The following is a 21047-nucleotide window of genomic DNA, read 5'->3' on the forward strand; positions in this document are numbered from 1 at the left end:
ATTTTAATAGATTCTTTGGGAATTTCTTTGTAACTAATCATGTCGTCAGTGAACAGAGATGTTTTATTTCTCTATATAGAGAACAGTTTTATTTGTATAGTTCTTTTATTTCTTTTTCTTGCCTTATCACATTGCCCAGAACCTTCACTAAATACAGAGTTAAATGGGAGTGGTGAGAGTGGCATTCTTGCCTGGTTCTTGATATTAGGGGAAGAGCATTTAGTTTTTCACCATTAAGCATAATGTTAGACATAAGGTTTTATTTTTTGTTGTTTGTTTTTGTAGATGCCCTTTATCATCTTGAAGAAGTTCCCTGCTATTCCTATTTGCTGAGGTTTTTAAAATCATGAATGGATGTTGAATGTTGTCAAATGTTTTTATGGCATTTAATTAGATGATTTTATGGTGTTTCTTCTTTATCTGTTGATAATGTGAATTATGCTGGTTGATTTTTGACCATGAAACCAACCTTGCATTTTTGGGAAGAAACCCCACTTGGTCATGGTGTATTATCCTTTTTAAATATTACTGGGATTGATTTGATAATGTATTGTTGAGAATTTTTTTGTATCTGTGTTCGTATGGGATATTGATCTACAGTTTTAATATCTTTTTGTGTATGTGTGTTTTGTATAAGAGTAATACTGACCTTGTAAAATGAGTTTGGAAGTGTTTCTTCTTTTTTTCCATTGGAGAAGTTTGTGTATAATTGGTATTATTTCTTCCTTAAATGTTTGGTAGAATTTCCCAGTGAAGCCACATGGGGTTGGAGTTTTTTGTTTTTGCTTTTCCCACTAAGTTTTAAAATGTATGTATTCAATTTCTTTGGTAGATATAACACTGTTCAGGTTATTTATTCGTGAGTGGCTTTTGTAGTTTGTGTGGCTTTTGTTGTTTGTGTATTTCAGGGAATTTGTTTCCTCTAAATTGTGGACATAAAGTTGTTTGTATTACTTTGTTATTATCCTTTTTATATCTGTAGGGTCTTTAGTAATGTTCCCCATTTCATCTTCTCTTTTGTTGTCAGTCTGGCTACAAGTGTATTAATATTTTTATTTCAAAGAACTAGATTTTGTTTCATTGAGTTTTCTCTATTTTGTGTATTCAGTTTTATTAATTTTTTGCTTTTATCTTTACTTACTTCTTGCTTTGGGGTTAAGTTGCACCTCTCTCCCCATTTCTTTTCCTGTTTTTTTCCAGTTCCTTATGGTTGGAGCTTGTTAGCTCATTAATATGACACTTTTTCTTATTTTATTTTATTGATTTATTTTTATCTTATTTTTTACTGAAGTATAGTTGACTTAACACTATTCTGTTAGTTTCAGATGTATACATAGTAATACAGTATTTTCATAGCATATACTCCATACAGAGTTATTTTAAGATATTGACTGTATTCCCTGTGCTGTACATTACATCTTTGTAACTTATTTTTTCCCAGTAGTTTGTAAGCATTAATATCATAGATTTGCTTCTCAGTCTTTCTTTAACTGCATCCTATGAATTTTGATATGTTTTTATTTTCCTTTAATTCAAAATATTTTCTAATTTTTCTTCTTCCTTTTTTTTTTTTTTAAACATCTTTATTGGGGTATAATTGCTTTACAATTGTTAGTTTCTGCTTTATAACAAAGTGAATCAGCTATACATATACATATGCTCCCATGTGTCTTCCCTCTTGCGTCTCCCTCCCTCCCACTCTCCCCATCCCACCCCTCCAGGCTGTCCCAAAGCCCCGAGCTAATATCCCTGTGCCTTGCAGCTGCTTCCCCCTAGCTATCTACCTTACTACGTTTGTTAGTGTGTATATGTCCATGACTCTCTCTCGCCCTGTCAAAACTCACCCTTCCCCCTCCCCATATCCTCAAGTCCGTTCTCCAGTAGGTCTGCGCCTCTATTCCTGTCTTATCCCTAGGTTCTTCATGACATTTTTTCCCCTTAAATTCCATATATATGTGTTAGCATACGGTATTTGTCTTTTTCTTTCTGACTTACTTCACTCTTTATGACAGACTCTAGGTCTATCCATCTCATTACAAATATCTCAATTTCATTTCTTTTTAAGGCTGAGTAATATTCCATTGTGTATATGTGCCACATCTTCTTTATCCATTCGTCCGATGATGGGCGCTTAGGTTCTTTCCATCTCCGGGCTATTGTAAATAGAGCTGCAATGAACATTTTGGTACATGACTCTTTTTGAATTTTGGTTTTCTCAGGGTATATGCCCAGTAGTGGGATTGCTGGGTCATATGGTAGTTCTATTTGTAGTTTTTTAAGGAACCTCCATACTGTTCTCCATAGTGGCTGAACCAATTCACATTCCCACCAGCAGTGCAAGAGTGTCCCCTTTTCTCCACACCCTCTCCAGCATTTATTGTTTCTAGATTTTTTGATGATGGCCATTCTGACTGGTGTGAGATGATATCTCATTGTAGTTTTGATTTGCATTTCTCTAATGATTAATGATGTTGAGCATTCTTTCATGTGTTTGTTGGCATTCTTTATATCTTCTTTGGAGAAATGTCTGTTTAGGTCTTCTGCCCATTTTTGGATGGGGTTGTTTGTTTTTTTGTTATTGAGCTGCATGAGCTGCTTGTAAATTTTGGAGATTAATCCTTTGTCAGTTGCTTCATTTGCAAATGTTTTCTCCCATTCTGAGGGTTGTCTTTTGGTCTTGATTATGGTTTCCTTTGCTGTGCAAAAGCTTTGAAGTTTCATTAGGTCCCATTTGTTTATTTTTGTTTTTATTTCCATTACTCTAGGAGGTGGGTCAGAAAGGATCTTGCTGTGATTTATGTCATAGAGTGTTCTTCCTATGTTTTCCTCTAAGAGTTTGATAGTTTCTGGCCTTACATTTAGGTCTTTAATCCATTTTGAGCTTATTTTTGTGTATGGTGTTAGGGAGTGATCTAATCTCATACTTTTACATGTACCTGTCCAGTTTTCCCAGCACCATTTATTGAAGAGGCTGTCCTTTCTCCACTGTACATTCCTGCCTCCTTTATCAAAGATAAGGTGTCCATATGTGCATGGGTTTATCTCTGGGCTTTCTATCCTGTTCCACTGATCTATCTTTCTGTTTTTGTGCCAGTACCATACTGTCTTGATTACTGTTGCTTTGTAGTATAGTCTGAAGTCAGGGAGCCTGATTCCTCCAGCTCCTTTTTTCGTTCTCAAGATTGCTTTGGCTATTCGGGGTCTTTTGTGTTTCCATACAAATTGTGAAATTTTTTGTTCTAGTTCTGTGAAAAATGCCAGTGGTAGTTTGATAGGGATTGCATTGAATCTGTAGATTGCTTTGGGTAGTAGAGTCATTTTCACAATGTTGATTCTTCCCATCCAAGAACATGGTATATCTCTCCATCTATTTGTATCATCTTTAATTTCTTTCAGCAGTGTCTTATAATTTTCTGCATACAGGTCTTTCGTATCCTTAGGTAGGTTTATTCCTAGATATTTTATTCTTTTTGTTGCAATGGTAAATGGGAGTGTTTTCTTGATTTCACTTTCAGATTTTTCATCATTAGTATATAGGAATGCCAGAGATTTCTGTGCATTAATTTTGTATCCTGCTACTTTACCTCTTCTTCCTTTTTGATTGCTGAGTTATTTAGAAGTATGCTGTTTAATTTCCAAATATTTGAGGATTTTCCAGATAGCATTCTGTTATTGGTTTCTAGTTTAATTGTTTAATTGGCAGTGAATAATGAGCAAATTTATTGAATTTTTTGATATTTATTTTATGGGCTAGAATATGGTCTATCAAAAAGAATGTATGCTTGAAAATATGTGTATTCTGCCGTGGTTGGGTTAAAATGTCAATTAGGTCAAGCTAGATAATAGTGTTGCTTGATCTTCTGTAGTTTTACTAATTTTCTGTCTACTTGTTCTGTCAAATACTAAGTTGAGGAGTCCTGAAGCCTCCAACTATAATTATGGATTTGTCTGTTTCTCCTTTCAGTCCTATCAGTTTTTACTTTATGTATTTTGGAGATCTCTTCTTAGGTATGTACATATTTAGGATTGTTATGTCTTCTTGGTGAATTTGGTTTTTTATTGTTTTAAAATTTTTCTCTTTATCTCTGTTCATATTCTCTGTTCTTTAGTTTGTCTGATACTGTTATAGTCACTCTGACTTTCTTTCAGGTGGTATTGCATGGTATATCTTTTAATGTATGTGACCTACTTTTGAGCCTGTTGAAGGCTTTTTTCTTTTTTAATTGGGGTATAATTGCTTTACAGTGTTGTGTTAGTTTCTGCTGTACAGCAAAGTGAATCAGCTATATGTATACATATATCCCCTTTTTTGGATTTCCTTCCCATTTAGGTCACCACAGAACATTGAGTAGAGTTCCCTGTGCTATACAGCAGGTTCTCATTAGTTATCTGTTTTTTTTTTTTTTTTTTTTTTTTTTTTTTTTTAACATCTTTATTGGGGTATAATTGCTTTACAATGGTGTGTTAGTTTCTGATTTATAACAAAGTGAATCAGCTATACATATACATGTGCTCCCATGTGTCTTCCCTCCTGCATCTCCCTCCCTCCCACTCTCCCCCTCCCACCCCTCCAGGCTGTCCCAAAGCCCCGAGCTAATATCCCTGTGCCTTGCGGCTGCTTCCCCCCAGCTATCCACCCCACCACGTTTGTTAGTGTGTATATGTCCATGACTCTCTCTCGCCCTGTCAAAACTCACCCTTCCCCCTCCCCATATCCCCAAGTCCGCTCTCCAGTAGGTCTGCGCCTCCATTCCTGTCTTATCCCTAGGTTCTTCATGACATTTTTTCCCCTCAAATTCCATATATATGTGTTAGCATACGGTATCTGTCTTTGTCTTTCTGACTTACTTCACTCTGTATGACAGACTCTAGGTCTATCCATCTCATTACAAATATCTCAATTTCATTTCTTTTTAAGGCTGAGTAATATTCCATTGTGTATATGTGCCACATCTTCTTTATCCATTCGTCCGATGATGGGCGCTTAGGTTCTTTCCATCTCCGGGCTATTGTAAATAGAGCTGCAATGAACATTTTGGTACATGACTCCTTTTGAATTTTGGTTTTCTCAGGGTATATGCCCAGTAGTGGGATTGCTGGGTCATATGGTAATTCTATTTGTAGTTTTTTAAGGAACCTCCATACTGTTCTCCATAGTGGCTGAACCAATTCACATTCCCACCAGCAGTGCAAGAGTGTCCCCTTTTCTCCACACCCTCTCCAGCATTTATTGTTTCTAGATTTTTTGATGATGGCCATTCTGACTGGTGTGAGATGATATCTCATTGTAGTTTTGATTTGCATTTCTCTAATGATTAATGAGGTTGAGCATTCTTTCATGTGTTTGTTGGCATTCTGTATATCTTCTTTGGAGAAATGTCTGTTTAGGTCTTCTGCCCATTTTTGGATGGGGTTGTTTGTTTTTTTGTTATTGAGCTGCATGAGCTGCTTGTAAATTTTGGAGATTAATCCTTTGTCAGTTGCTTCATTTGCAAATGTTTTCTCCCATTCTGAGGGTTGTCTTTTGGTCTTGATTATGGTTTCCTTTGCTGTGCAAAAGCTTTGAAGTTTCATTAGGTCCCATTTGTTTATTTTTGTTTTTATTTCCATTACTCTAGGAGGTGGGTCAGAAAGGATCTTGCTGTGATTTATGTCATAGAGTGTTCTTCCTATGTTTTCCTCTAAGAGTTTGATAGTTTCTGGCCTTACATTTAGGTCTTTAATCCATTTTGAGCTTATTTTTGTGTATGGTGTTAGGGAGTGATCTAATCTCATACTTTTACATGTACCTGTCCAGTTTTCCCAGCACCATTTATTGAAGAGGCTGTCCTTTCTCCACTGTACATTCCTGCCTCCTTTATCAAAGATAAGGTGTCCATATGTGCATGGGTTTATCTCTGGGCTTTCTATCCTGTTCCACTGATCTATCTTTCTGTTTTTGTGCCAGTACCATACTGTCTTGATTACTGTTGCTTTGTAGTATAGTCTGAAGTCAGGGAGCCTGATTCCTCCAGCTCCTTTTTTCGTTCTCAAAATTGCTTTGGCTATTCGGGGTCTTTTGTGTTTCCATACAAATTGCGAAATTTTTTGTTCTAGTTCTGTGAAAAATGCCAGTGGTAGTTTAATAGGGATTGCATTGAATCTGTAGATTGCTTTGGGTAGTAGAGTCATTTTCACAATGTTGATTCTTCCCATCCAAGAACATGGTATATCTCTCCATCTATTTGTATCATCTTTAATTTCTTTCATCAGTGTCTTATAATTTTCTGCATACAGGTCTTTCGTATCCTTAGGTAGGTTTATTCCTAGATATTTTATTCGTTTTGTTGCAATGGTAAATGGGAGTGTTTTCTTGATTTCACTTTCAGATTTTTCATCATTAGTATATAGGAATGCCAGAGATTTCTGTGCATTAATTTTGTATCCTGCTACTTTACCAAATTCATTGATTAGCTCTAGTAGTTTTCTGGTAGCATCTTTAGGATTCTCTATGTATAGTATCATGTCATCTGCAAACAGTGACAGCTTTACTTCTTCTTTTCCGATGTGGATTCCTTTTATTTCCTTTTCTTCTCTGATTGCTGTGGCTAAAACTTCCAAAACTATGTTGAATAAGAGTGGTGAGAGTGGGCAACCTTGTCTTGTTCCTGATCTTAGTGGAAATGCTTTCAGTTTTTCACCATTGAGGATGATGTTTGCTGTGGGCTTGTCATATATGGCCTTTATTATGTTGAGGAAAGTTCCCTCTATGCCCACTTTCTGGAGGGTTTTTATCATAAATGGGTGTTGAATTTTGTCAAAAGCTTTCTCTGCATCTATTGAGATGATCATATGGTTTTTCTCCTTCAATTTGTTAATATGGTTTATCACATTGATAGATTTGCGTATATTGAAGAATCCTTGCATTCCTGGAATAAACCCCACTTGATCATGGTGTATGATCCTTTTAATGTGCTCTTGGATTCTGTTTGCTAGTATTTTGTTGAGGATTTTTGCATCTATGTTCATCAGTGATATTGGCCTGTAGTTTTCTTTCTTTGTGATATCCTTGTCTGGTTTTGGTATCAAGGTGATGGTGGCCTCGTAGAAGGAATTTGGGAGTGTTCCTCCCTCTGCTATATTTTGGAAGAGTTTGAGAAGGATAGGTGTTAGCTCTTCTCTAAACGTTTGATAGAATTCACCTGTGAAGCCATCTGGTCCTGGGCTTTTGTTTGTTGGAAGATTTTTAATCACACTTTCAATTTCAGTGCTTGTGATTGGTCTGTTCATATTTTCTATTTCTTCCTGATTCAGTCTTGGCAGGTTGTGCATTTCTAAGAATTTGTCCATTTCTTCCAGATTGTCCATTTTATTGGCATAGAGTTGCTTGTAGTAATCTCTCATGATTTTTTTTATTTCTGCAGTGTCAGTTGTTATTTCTCCTTTCTCATTTCTAATTCTATTGATTTGAGTCTTCTCCCTTTTTTTCTTGATGAGTCTAGCTAGTGGTTTATCTATTTTGTTTATCTTCTCAAAGAACCAGCTTTTAGTTTTATTGATCTTTGCTATCGTTTCCTTCATTTCTTTTTCATTTATTTCTGATCTGATTTTTATGATTTCTTTCCTTCTGCTAGCTTTGGGGCTTTTTTGTTCTTCTTTCTCTAATTGCTTGAGGTGCAAGGTTAGGTTGTTTATTCGAGATGTTTCCTGCTTCTTAAGGTGGGCTTGTATTGCTATAAACTTCCCCCTTAGAACTGCTTTTGCTGCATCCCATAGGTTTTGGGTCGTTGTGTCTCCATTGTCATTTGTTTCTAGGTATTTTTTTATTTCCTCTTTAATTTCTTCAGTGATCACTTCATTATTAAGTAGTGTATTGTTTAGCCTCCATGTGCTTGTATATTTTACAGATCTTTTCCTGTAATTGATATCTAGTCTCATGGCGTTGTGGTCAGAAAAGATACTTGATACAATTTCAATTTTCTTAAATTTACCAAGGCTTGATTTGTGACCCAAGATATGATCTATCCTGGAGAATGTTCCATGAGCACTTGAGAAAAATGTGTAATCTGTTGTTTTTGGATGGAGTGTCCTATAAATATCAATTAAGTCCATCTTGTTTAATGTATCATTTAAAGCTTGTGTTTCCTTATTTATTTTCATTTTGGATGATCTGTCCATGGGTGAAAGTGGGGTGTTAAAGTCCCCTACTATGAATGTGTTACTGTCTATTTCCCCTTTTATGGCTGTTAGTATTTGCCTTACGTATTGAGGTGCTCCTATGTTGGGTGCATAAATATTTACAATTGTTATATCTTCTTCTTGGATCGATCCCTTGATCATTATGTAGTGTCCTTCTTTATCCCTTTTAATAGTCCTTATTTTAAAGTCTATTTTGTCTGATATGAGAATTGCTACTCCAGCTTTCTTTTGGTTTCCATTTGCATGGAATATCTTTTTCCATCCCCTTACTTTCAGTCTGTATGTGTCTCTAGGTCTGAGGTGGGTCTCTTGTAGACAGCATATATAAGGGTCTTGTTTTTGTATCCATTCAGCCAATCTGTGTCTTTTGGTGGGAGCATTTAGTCCATTTACATTTAAGGTAATTATCGATATGTATGTTCCTATTCCCATTTTCTATATTGTTTTGGGTTCGTTATTATAGGTCGTTTCCTTCTTTTGCATTTCTTATCTAGAGGAGTTCCTTTAGCATTTGTTGTAAAGCTGGTTTGGTGGTGCTGAACTCTCTCAGCTTTTGCTTGTCTGTAAAGGTTTTAATTTCTCCATCAAATCTGAATGAGATCCTTGCTGGGTAGAGTAGTCTTGGTTGCAGGTTTTTCTCCTTCATCACTTTCAGTATGTCCTGCCACTCCCTTCTGGCTTGTAGGGTTTCTGCTGAGAGATCAGCTGTTAACCTTATGGGGATTCCCTTGTGTGTTATTTGTTGTTTTTCCCTTGCTGCTTTTAATATGCTTTCTTTGTATTTAATTTTTGATAGTTTGATTAATATGTGTCTTGGCGTATTTCTCCTTGTATTTATCCTGTATGGGACTCTCTGTGCTTCCTGGACTTGATTAACTATTTCCTTTCCCATATTAGGGAAGTTTTCAACTATAATCTCTTCAAATATTTTCTCAGTCCCTTTCTTTTTTTCTTCTTCTTCTGGAACCCCTATAATTCGAATGTTGGTGCGTTTAATGTTGTCCCAGAGCTCTCTGAGACTGTCCTCAGTTCTTTTCATTCTTTTTTCTTTATTCTGCTCTGCAGTAGTTATTTCCACTACTTTATCTTCCAGGTCACTTATCCGTTCTTCTGCCTCAGTTATTCTGCTATTGATCCTATCTAGAGTACTTTTAATTTCATTTATTGCGTTGTTCATCATTGCTTGTTTCATCTTTATGTCTTCTAGGTCCTTGTTAACTGTTTCTTGCATTTTGTCTATTCTACTTCCAAGATTTCGGATCATCCTTACTATCATTATTCTGAATTCTTTTTCAGGTAGATTGCCTATTTCCTCTTCATTTGTTAGGTCTGGTGGGTTTTTATCTTGCTCCTTCATCTGCTGTGTGTTTTTCTGTCTTCTCATTTTGCTTATCTTACTGTGTTTGGGGTCTCCTTTTTGCAGGCTGCACGCTCGTAGTTCCCGTTGTTTTTGATGTCTGTCTCCAGTGGCTAAGGTTGTTTCAGCGGGTTGTGTAGGCTTCCTGGTGGAGGGGACTAGTGCCTGTGTTGTGCTGGATGAGGCTCGGTCTTGTCTCTCTAGTGGGCAGATTCACGTCTGGTGGTGTGTTTTGGGGTGTCTGTGGCCTTGTTATGATTTTAGGCAGCCTCTCTGCTAATGGGTGGGGTTGTGTTCCTGTTTTGCTAGTTGTTTGGCATAGGTTGTCCAGCACTGTGGCTTGCTGGTCGTTGAGTGAAGCTGGGTGCTGGTGTTAAGATGGAGGTCTCTGGGAGATGTCCACCGTTTAATATTATGTGGAGCTGGGAGGTCTCTTGTTGATCAGTTTCCTGAAGTTGGCTCTCCTACCTCAGAGGCAGAGCCCTGCCTCCTGGGCTGGAGCACCAAGAGCCTTTCATCCACACGGCCAGAAAGAATGTGTTCTGACTTGTCAGGAACAAGTTGGGAAGGGGTATTTCCTCTTTGAGAATCTTGCCTACCTCAAGGGATCAACCTGTTTCTCTCCTTAGGCAAGGAGCCAAACGTTGTTGCCCTCAGAGGTGTAGCATTTCCACATTTTGCACATTCTTCAAACACCAGGTTGCATCAGACCGAAACTTTCCGGACCACCCAGTTCGTTATCTGTTTTATACATAGTAGTGTATATATGTCAATCCCAATCTCCCAGTTCACCCCACCCCATTCCCCCCTTGGTGTCCATACGTTTGTTCTCAATGTCTGTGTCTCTATTTTTGCCTTGCAAACAGGTTCATTTGTACCATTTTTCTAGATTCCATATATGCGTTAATATACGATATTTGTTTTCCTCTTTCTGACTTCACTCTGTATGACAGTCTCTCGGTCCATCCTCATCTCTACAAATGATGCAATTTCATTCTTTTTTATGGCTGAGTAATATTCCATTTAATATATGTACTACATCTTCTTTATCCATTCATCTGGCGATGGACATTTATTTAGGTTGCTTCCATGACCTGGCTGTTGTAAATAGTGCTGCAGTGAACATTGGGGTGCATGTGTCTTTTTGAATTATGGTTTTCTCAGGGTATATGCCCAGTAGTGGGATTGCTGGATCATTGTTGAAGGCATTTTGCATCTCTGTTTTACCTTGATTTTTAAAGTTATTATTTCTAATACTTCATTTGACCTTTACAGTTTTCATTTCTCTGCTAAAATTCCTCGTTGTCTTCATGTATGTTTTCCACCTTATCCACTAGGTCTTTTACAATAGTAATTATAGTCATTTAAAATTCTTTATGATTATTTCAACTTCATTAAGTCTGATTTGTCACTTGCTTTGTCTCTAGAAAGTGGATTAATTTTTCTTGCTTTCTTAAGTATTTAATAATTTTTTATTTAATGCAAAATATCATGTATGGATGAGACAGTAAAGACAGAGTTTAATAATATTTATGCCTGGAATAGCATGACTGTGCTATTAGTGTTAGGAGCTCAGTCAGTTTAGTCTGAGTTGAACCAGGTTTGGGTTTTTTATTGCTAAGGTTACCTACAAAGTACCACTGGCTTCAAATTCCTCTAACACTACCTTGTAATTAGAGTGGGCCTGTTTTGCAGGCAAGTTTTTCTTAATGCTCTTGCTCCACTGTCCACTTTAGGCATTCCCTGTATGCCTGTGCCTCAGAGAGGGTCTGCCTCTACACCCTGTTTCTCTCCCAGCCATGAACTCCTGTTACTTGCTACTCCATGCTTCCTAATATTTACCAGGTTAAACATTGTATGATGTCTTTGAGATAGAGTATTTTTTTCTTACTTTCATGCCTGACTATGTAGAGGAAATACTAAATTGTTTGTGTATAGTTGACTAATTTGCATACCAAAAAGCATATGATTCAAAATTACCTATGAACAGCTTATGAAAGAGAAGTGTCAGCCTCTGCCATTTCATTAGGCTCCTTATCTGTAGGTTGAAGCAAAATGTTGAAATTTTGGTTGCTGTTGTAATAGGAAAACACTAAAACGCTGAAAAAGTATACGTCACCAGTATTTCCATTTTTGCAGTTTTAACTCCTCAGACTTCAGGGAGAAACATTGTGAAGTGGAGGGAAGCAGAAGTACTTTGGAGCTAGAGGTTTGAGGCTCTGTTCTGCCTCTGCCTCCGTTTCATAAAAATATTTGTCAAGCTATTTACCTTCTGTAATTTAAGTTTCTTCATTTATAAAAGAACTAGAGAGTTCACCTGAGAGTTGTTGGGGGGATTAAATTATGTGAAGGTGCCTGACAATATCACCTGACTCAATAGATACTACTTTACTTTTCTTTCCTCTTCCTTTGACTTTTTTCCCGTGTGGTAAGTATACTGTTTCTAACAGCTGGGAAATCCTTCTACTTATTTAAAAATAGATAAGTTATTTTCTTAGGATAGAGTCTACTAAAAGGTAGAGAGAACGTTTTACTTTTCTGACGTTCTCATACAATCAGATTTCACTGACCATTTTACTTTCGTACTTGATCATTTTACATTGAAAGCTCTGATCCATATCTATTCCAGGAAACCAAAAATAAATCCCTGAAATCTGCTAAAAATAAATAAAACACTGACTATAAGATTATTCTAATACTGGATAGCCAATAAATTCCTATGTCTCACATAAGACAGAAAATTAACTATAATTTATAACATGGCAAAGCACCTTTCTTATATTTAGATAGAGTGTAACTAGAATAAACATTTTACATGCATTCAGTGTTCTGGTATGGGGAACCAAATGAGGGTTATATGCCATCCTAACAAAGTGTTCCTCTGTCCTGTGATTTATTAATATTATAAATGTGAATCTTTATAATATTTTCTCAGAACAAGGTTATTTATTTTAAATATTCACAAGTTTAAAAATATTGATGATTTATTATGTTTGCTTGAGCCTCAGATATATGACATTTCTTTTACAGTATTTTCTCATTTTTTAACGGCTATCAAAGTGGCATCCCTTCCTGAGTAAGATAACAGTGTAATTTATGTGGATAAATGCATCTGAAATCTGTCAGATAAAATAGAGAAATGGTTATGTAGAGTTTAATACATTTCACAGAATATAAACGCAAAATAAAAGAAACAACAACAGCAAACTTTTTCTTTACTAAAACACAATTGTGTACTTCATTGCCAGTAGGTAAGATCGTTTCTGAATAAGTTCAGGGATATTTTCTTTTTTACTTTTGGCTGCATTGGATCTTCGTTGCTCCGCATGGGCTTTTTCTAGTTGTGGCGAACGGGAGCTACTCTTTGTTGCGGTGCGCGGCCATCTCATTGCAGTGGCTTCTCTTGTTGCGGAGCACGGGCTCTAGGCATGTGGACTTCAGTAGTTGTGGTGTGTGGGCTCAGTAGTTGTGGTGCACGGGCTTAGTTGCTCCACAGCATGTGGGATCCTCCTGGACCAGGGATCGAACCCATGTCCCCTGCATTGGCAGGCAGATTCCTATCCAATGCGCCACCAGGCAAGTCCCAGGGGTATTTTCTAAGGCAAATAGAGTGTGCCTTTTTTGCCCTAAAGTTCTGAATAAAAAAGGAGAAATGTTACAGTGTTAATTTTTCCTGATATTAGCCATTATTGTCCTTATTGAACTAATTTTCATTATATTTTTGCTTCAGAAGTTACTGCAATTTCCATTGACCTCTGCATTTTCTGTAGATGTGTTCGTAATTGGATAAAACATTCCACTAAGCTTTGCTGACCTAGATACCATTTTAAATGTACTCTCCAACATTTCATCTTAAATATGTGAGTTCATCTACATATTTGTAGATGAAATTCATCTATAAATGAAATTCATACATGTTTAAATGAAAATTCATACATGTTTAAAGTCACAGTACTAATACAAATTCACAGTTGATTATGATTACTTGTTTGATCAGAAGTTAGAGTTTACCACATGATCATCCCAGTAGATGCAGAAAAAGCATTTGATAAAATTCAACATCCATTCATGATAAAAACTCTCACCAAAATGTGTATAGAGGGAACATATCTCAACATAATAAAAGCCATTTATGACAAAGCCACAGTCAACATAATTCTCAATGGCAAAAAGCTGAAAGCCTTCCTGCTAAATGCTGGAACAAGACAAGGATGCCCACTCTCACCACTTCTATTCAACATAGTATTGGAAGTCCTAGCCACAGCAGTCAGACAAGAAAAAGAAACAAAAGGTATCCAAATTGGAAGGAAGGAGGTAAAATTGTCATTATATGCAGGTGACATGATACTCTATAGAGAACCCTAAAGTATCCACACAAAAACTATTATAACTAATAAATGAATTCAGCAAGGTAACAGGATACAAGATTAATATACAGAAATCTGTTGCATTTCTTTACACTAACAGTGAAATATCAGAAAGAGAAGGTAAAAAAATCCTGTTTAAAATCATGTCAGAAGACAGTTTAGGGCTACCACAGGTGCTAGAAATTTAGGGGTAAAATCCAGGACAGGAGAGAGCCACAGGAGAAGCCCCAAATTCGCATGCATGAAACTGTGTATTTAGACCACTTTGTTTTATTTCCCTATGTTTATCAAGCTATACCATAATTTTCTGCCTGAAATAGACTATCACCCTTCCACATTCTCTGCCTGGTAAAGAACTTAAAACTTCAAAGTTTGTTTATTTTAAGCAACTCTACTGAATGAAGTTAATTTATATACAATAAAGTGTACCCACTTTAAATGTATAGTATCTAATTAAATACATTTAAATTTTAACAAATGTTTGATATGCTGTTGGAGAGAATACAAACAATACAAACTTTTTGGAAAATTATTTCGCTTGTGTCAAGTAAGCATTTAAAATTTAAAATTCTCTGACCCACTAACGCACTTCTAGGAATGTATTATCTGAAAGTAACAATGGGGATACATAAGGTATACTCAGAAGGATTTTTTTCATTGCATTAGTGTTTGTAGTATCCAATGTTTGAAAACATGTAGTAGGCCAGTGTTTGCAAAGACCTGAATATTCATCTGGGGGCATGGTTAAATAGATTGATACATCTACTACTATAGAATATTGTACAACTATGAACATAAGTTTGATATATTTCAACCAGTAAACATAGGCTTGATATATTTAGTGATGAAAGCAAGTTATAGACCAATAGCTTGTGTGTGTGTGTGTGTGTGTGTGTGTGTGTTTCCATTCATCCAGTCAGTTAGCCATTGAAGTATTTGGGGCAAATAATAATAGCAGCTTGGACTAAGATGGGTTGTAGAGATGAGAGAGGTAAATGATATCAAGGAAGATAAATTCAAAAGGATTGGGTGATATTTTGCAGGGGGAAGTGAGGCAGAAGGAGGAGTTGGTCCCGCCTCCAGTTTTCTGGGTTTTGGTACTAGACCGATGGTGGGGCAGTTACTAGATATTGAAAACTTTAAGAATACTGGATTGGGAGGGGAATCTCATCAGTTTGTTTCAGGTGTTTTGAATTTGAGGGGATTTTGCTATATTTAAGTAGAAATAAGTAGTAGACAGATGTAATGGATCTGGTACTCACTGGAGAGGTGTTGACTGGTGATATAAATTTGGGAGTCATTTGCTTTGCTGATAATTGAAAACAGGCACACATGAACTTGCTCAGGGAGACAATTTAGAAAAGGAAGAGGAGACCTAGAATCAACCCTCAAGAAGCACCACATTAAAGGTCAAGTATAAGGAGGATGAGTCAATGAAGGAGGCAGGGAGATTGTAGTATTATTAAATACAAGGGAAGTATTTTAAGGAGGAACTGGTCAATAATGTCTGAAAATGCTCTTTGCTCAAATGTGTGGCTAATCCTTAGCAAGATCCCTTTAAGTAAAATGATGGGAGCAGAAACTAGGTTGAAATAGGTGGAGTAGTGAGTGGTAGGAGAGGAAACGGATACAGTAAATTAGGCAGTTTTGTAAAAATTGGAAAGGTACTTATGATACTATGTTAGTAGCAGGAAATGAAAAAAAGCACAGTATAAAATATGTCTATGTCTGTATCTGTATTTATATCTAATATAGTGAAATAGTAAAGCAAGTACATGAACTTGAGCTGCACTGCCTGGGTTTAAATTCAGACTTACCACTGTATGACCTTGGGCAAGTTAACTTCTCTGTTTTATACCTCAGTTTCAACCCTGTAAAATGGGAGTAACAATAATACTTACCTCATTGGGTTGTTGTGGGGATTAAATGGATTAATATATATGCTTGCCATTATCATCATCATCATCATCAACCCAACATTTTTGTAGAATATTGTAAAGAGGCCTTAAAACTTTCATATGTTAACATTGAATATCTCAGGGAGATGGGGTTGGTATGGAGGAGAGAGAAGATAATTTACTTGTTTACTTTAAATCTCTGTACACTTTGTTTTGCGGTACGCGGGCCTCTCACTGTTGTGGCCTCTCCCGTTGCGGAGCACAGGCTCCGGACGCGCAGGCCTAGCGGCCATGGCTCATGGGCCCAGCCGCTCCGCGGCATGTGGGATCCTCCCGGACCGGGGCACGAACCCATGTTCCCTGCATCGGCAGGCGGACTCTCAACCACTGCGCCACCAGGGAAGCCCCACTTTGGCTTCTTAAATAAATTCATTCAACACTTGTTGAGCATGTTGAATACACTAGGCACTCTTTTAGGTACTAAGGATACAACAGTGAATACAAGAAAAAAATTCCTGTTCAACCGTGGCTTACATTCTGCTGTGAGGGTAAAAGGCAATAAACAAAGTATATATGGGAGAGAGAGTGTGTGTATACACACACTTACACACACACATATACGCTGTTAGTGTTAAGTGCTCAGGAGAAAAATAAAGCATGGAAAGGGATAAGGGGTTTTTAATTTCAAATAGGATGATCAGGGAGTGCATGTGAAGATAACATTTGTGTAAAGAGCTGCAGGTGATACGAGAGAGCCTTGAGGATTTCGTTTATAAGAGCATTTAGTTGAAAAGAACAGCAAATGAAAGTTAAAGTTAGTGAAGAGAAAGCATAACTGGCATTCTCAGAGAATAATAAAAGAGGTTAGTGGGGCTGAAGAAGGTTACTGGAGCGGGGAGAAAGGGAGTGAGGCCACAGAAGTAATAGATTTATTTGGAAAAAACATATTCTGCAGCCTTTTAAAGAGCTGTGGCTTTTACTCTGAATGAGGTGGGAAGTCATTTGAGTGTTACGAACTCTCCATTTCTATTTTACATTCTAACTCTACTAGGTTGAAAACAGATTATTACTTTAGTAAATACTCCAATTAGAAAAGAACAACTAAAAGTGTACATGGATTCTAATATCACTTCCCTCCTCAAGAATCTATAGTGCTTCTGTGTTATCTGTTGTGTTACCCTAAATTTCATTGCTTATGTTTTAAAGCTCTTCATAGTCTTGCCACATTTTACCTGTTTAATCCCATTTCCTCCAATTCTTCCAGACCTAGGTAATTCTTCTAGTCCTAATTTTTCTAAACCTAGGACCAGTTTTAGCATAGTTCCATTACTTACAATTTGTTCTGGTAAAAATAACTGGGAGATTTTACATCATGGACAATGAATACATAAAAGTTTTTTTTTCTATAAATAAATATCTTAGAAATCTTCATTTAAGTGTTGTTGAAGCTCTTAAACATGTAAATAATTGATTCACTTTCATCATCTCATTAGTCAAGAGTCCCAGTTGCAGAAAACAATCTGTTTTATCTAGTGATTTATTAGAAGGTACTGGCCAGCTAACAGAATCTTTGGGAAGGCCATGAAATCAGATATTTTTGTTATATAGCTTGGAAACATGCAGGCAGGAGAAATGCTCAAGCATACCATGTGGCTTTCATGGTATGATCCATTCCCTCTGTTGCCCACATGTTACCTTTGAAGCTAGGCACCAGTCACTGGAACTTCTGTCAGAGCTACCACAGAAGAATCAGACATTGTCACCACTGTGCTTGAGAGATCACTGCTTCAGATCATTTACTTCTTCCTTCCAAATATTGCATATTTATGTATACTCAGCAATGCCTAGGCCTTGTCTCGAGCTTTAGCTGGAGTGGATTCTGGAAAATGTTATGTATAGTTATCCATCCTCTGCAATGTATGAAGGTATGCGTGAAAGATTTGAGTGAGTGTTGAGTATCTACCACATTCATAATAAAAAAAATGAAAATAAAAAGGACAATGGAGTATCCTTTTTCAATTATCAGATTAGCAGCAATCAGAAGTTTGACAACTTTTATGTTAACAAAAATACAGGGAAACAGCTGGTCATAAATTCTGGTAGAAATATAAATTTGTGAAATGTGTAGAGAACAAATTGGCATTAACTATTAAAATTACAAATAAATGTACCCATAGATTCAGTAATTCCACTCTTGGAATTTATCATATAGAGTCACATAGTTTGGAAACATAAGTCTAGCAATAGGAGACTGACTAAATAAATTACAGTATGATCTATACAGGGGAAATTCTGCAGCCACTAAAGAGAAGGATGTGGAATGATTTGGAAAGATCTCCAAGGTACAATAAATGAAAGAAGCAAGTTGAGCCTAGAGTATATGATATTCTGTGTTTGAAAGACAAAGACAAAGACATGTGTGTATAAACTGTAATAGAATTTCTATTTCTGAGAAATGGAAAATGAGGATTTGATGTGACATGCTAGGAGCCATGTATACCATAGAACTGATTTAGCACAAAATATTTACTAGACATTTGAGGAATCGATAGCTATTTGCATTGTATCAATAGAAGGAACTGTGTGGTCAAGGAATAGGACTGGAAAAGGGACTTAGGTTTTACTTTGACACTTTTTGGATTTTATATTATTTGCCTGAATTGCATACTAACTAATTTGTTTTAAATTAGCTACTGCTGTTGTCTGCCAAACTATGTTTCTGCAAAAAAGGAGTGTAAGGCTGTGGTATATTTATCATTAAAGATTTTTTATATTCCTGAATAAATTAAGAATTCTATATAAGGAATTTTTTCTCAATGACATAAGGGTGGTGTTTTTTGGCATCGTGTAGTATAATTGGTTACTATATATGTTAACTGACATAAGAAGTTGAAAATTAGAAAATGTGTCACTAATTACTTCTGGAAGTGAAATGAGAATGCTTTCTGTTTAGAAAAAGCTTATGTTTATAAGTTAATTTACTATTTTGAATATTAGTTTTATATGTAAAAGATGTGATAATATGTGATTAACAAATACATAGCATTAATATTAGTTCTTAGATAAGAACTTAGTCCCTTTGTCCTCATGGTAAAGCATGAGGTAAAGAAGCAATACTCTTTACTGTATAATGTAATTTCTCTTTACTAACAAACAAATGTTAATACAGAGAGAACTGAGTTTTCCATTTGCTTTTCTGAGTTAATGGAATGAATATGAGAAAATTATTAAAACTTTTACCTTTTTACATTTTTTTACATTGTTACATTTTTCACTGGTATTTTTGTGTTAAAGTAAGTATTCAAGGAAATGGTAAATTGTAGATATATGAGAATATCTAATTAAAAGTTCTGCTGAGCTTTTCCTTATTTAAGGAACCTTGAAAAATATCTTAACATCATATTGCTTTTCTACTTGCACATACTCCTCTCTAATTTATACCCCCAGTAATGTTGGTATGCTTTGTTAATATACTGTCACTTTTAGAATTTTGATCTAGTCCTGGCTTTCAACTACTTACTTATTTGAAAAATCTAATAATATTTTAACAAAAATACTTGACTGCAGTGAAAAGATGGAACCTTAAATGTCCAATGAATTTGAAATTAATTTGAGAGAGGACAGATTTGGGGCATATAGAAGAACATGCCACTTTTCCTAGTAGGATATTATGACCTAATCTCAGTTTTGAGTCTCTATTAAGTCAGTAGTCTTCAAAATGAGGTACACAAATCTGTTGGTATATGCTAAGAATATTAGAAATCTTATTATATACGTCTTGGTAATAGTACATGGTTTTGAAAGTTTGAGAGCCATTGATATTTAGGCAATTTATTGGTTTTTTTGTTTGTTTGTTTGTTTTGCGGTACGTGGGCCTTTCACTGTTGTGGCCTCTCCCGTTGCGGAGCGCAGGCTCAGCGGCCATGGCTTACAGGCCCAGCCGCTCTGCGGCATGTGGGATCTTCCCGGACCGGGGCACGAACCCGTGTCCCCTGCATCGGCAGGCGGACTCCCAACCACTGCATCACCAGGGGGGCCCAATTTATTGTTTTTTGTACCAAAAAAGGCAGCAGCTGGGACCAAGGGATGAAGCATTTATAACTCATAAAATAAACTTGGAATGTGAACATAAACATTTTCTTTTCTTTTAATAAATGTGGCTGAACCTTAATGGAGAATGTTGAGGTATTAACAAGCTTATGGTAATTCAAGGGCATTTATCCAAATTGGGTTGCATCTCTTTCTTTTGTTTTAATATTTGTACTAAGCTTGTATACCATGGATGAAGATTTCATAGCCTAGTGTTTTCTCTCAGATTTTTTTCCCAGTTGAAAATAAAGATAATATCAACACCAAAACCATGTCTTTCCCTTTCAATTAATTGCAGTTTCTGGCCATTTCACGTTGGGTAGCTTTTTCCTCAGTATCCATCCACTTTACAACCATTTTCTCTGATTGCTGTATGCTCTGTGGTACCAAAAGAGATACCATTTTTTTCCCTCGTACTTTCATGTATCCAGTACATTGTGGTGTGCATCCTATAAGAGACCAGGAAATGTTATTGACGACAGTAATTTCATAATTTATGAATGTTCATGTTTTTATCTCAGATATTCAAGATTAAAGCAGTCCAATTGGCTGAGAAACTCCTTCCTGCCTTTAACACACCTACGGGGATTCCTTGGGCAATGGTGAATCTGAAAAGGTAAATTCTATTTTTATGTGGTTATTCCTGTTCTAAAGAAATTAGATTAACTGATTTTTTGACCCTTTAAAAAGGTATTAGAAATTTCTAATGATCAGCCCCCACCATACTTTCTAAGACTTAAACTGTTTTTCTCTTCATATGTACAGAAGCAAACTGTTTTTCTCTTCATATGTACAGAAGCATATTTCTTTAAAATATTGTCTGATTTTTAAAATATGTTCTTTACTTTGAAACAGTTCGCTTGCTGTAACTGTATTCCAGTTTCTACTGCTTGTTTCTCTAAGTCTAGATTTCTGTCTCTTACAAAATAGTTGGTTCTTTATGATTTGCTTATTCATTTCCATTTAGTGCTGTAATGGATTCAAAGTGCTTTCCCTCTTTTGTTTTATGTACACGGCATGTTGATCTTCTTCTAAGTCAAAATGGAACACAGTATACCTTAAAATCAGGACTTCCTATTGCTGAATGTCTTACTGATGATAAAAGAAGACATAATTCCTGACGTTGACTATAGGGTCCTTTTTATGGTATTTACACTG

General features: G+C 36.2%; 1 protein-coding gene across 1 annotated transcript in view; it reads left to right on the forward strand.

Annotated features, from left to right (window-relative positions):
* The window catches only part of MAN1A2 (mannosidase alpha class 1A member 2), a 166729-nt gene that overhangs the window by 86020 nt on the left and 59662 nt on the right, over positions 1-21047 (forward strand). Inside the window, exon 6 of the mRNA XM_065878155.1 lies at positions 20411-20505. Within this exon, the coding sequence (XP_065734227.1) occupies positions 20411-20505 (95 nt within the window). The remainder of the gene's footprint in view (positions 1-20410; positions 20506-21047) is intronic.

Source organism: Phocoena phocoena, chromosome 1, assembly GCF_963924675.1.
Source record: "Phocoena phocoena chromosome 1, mPhoPho1.1, whole genome shotgun sequence".
Classification (NCBI taxonomy): domain Eukaryota; kingdom Metazoa; phylum Chordata; class Mammalia; order Artiodactyla; family Phocoenidae; genus Phocoena; species Phocoena phocoena.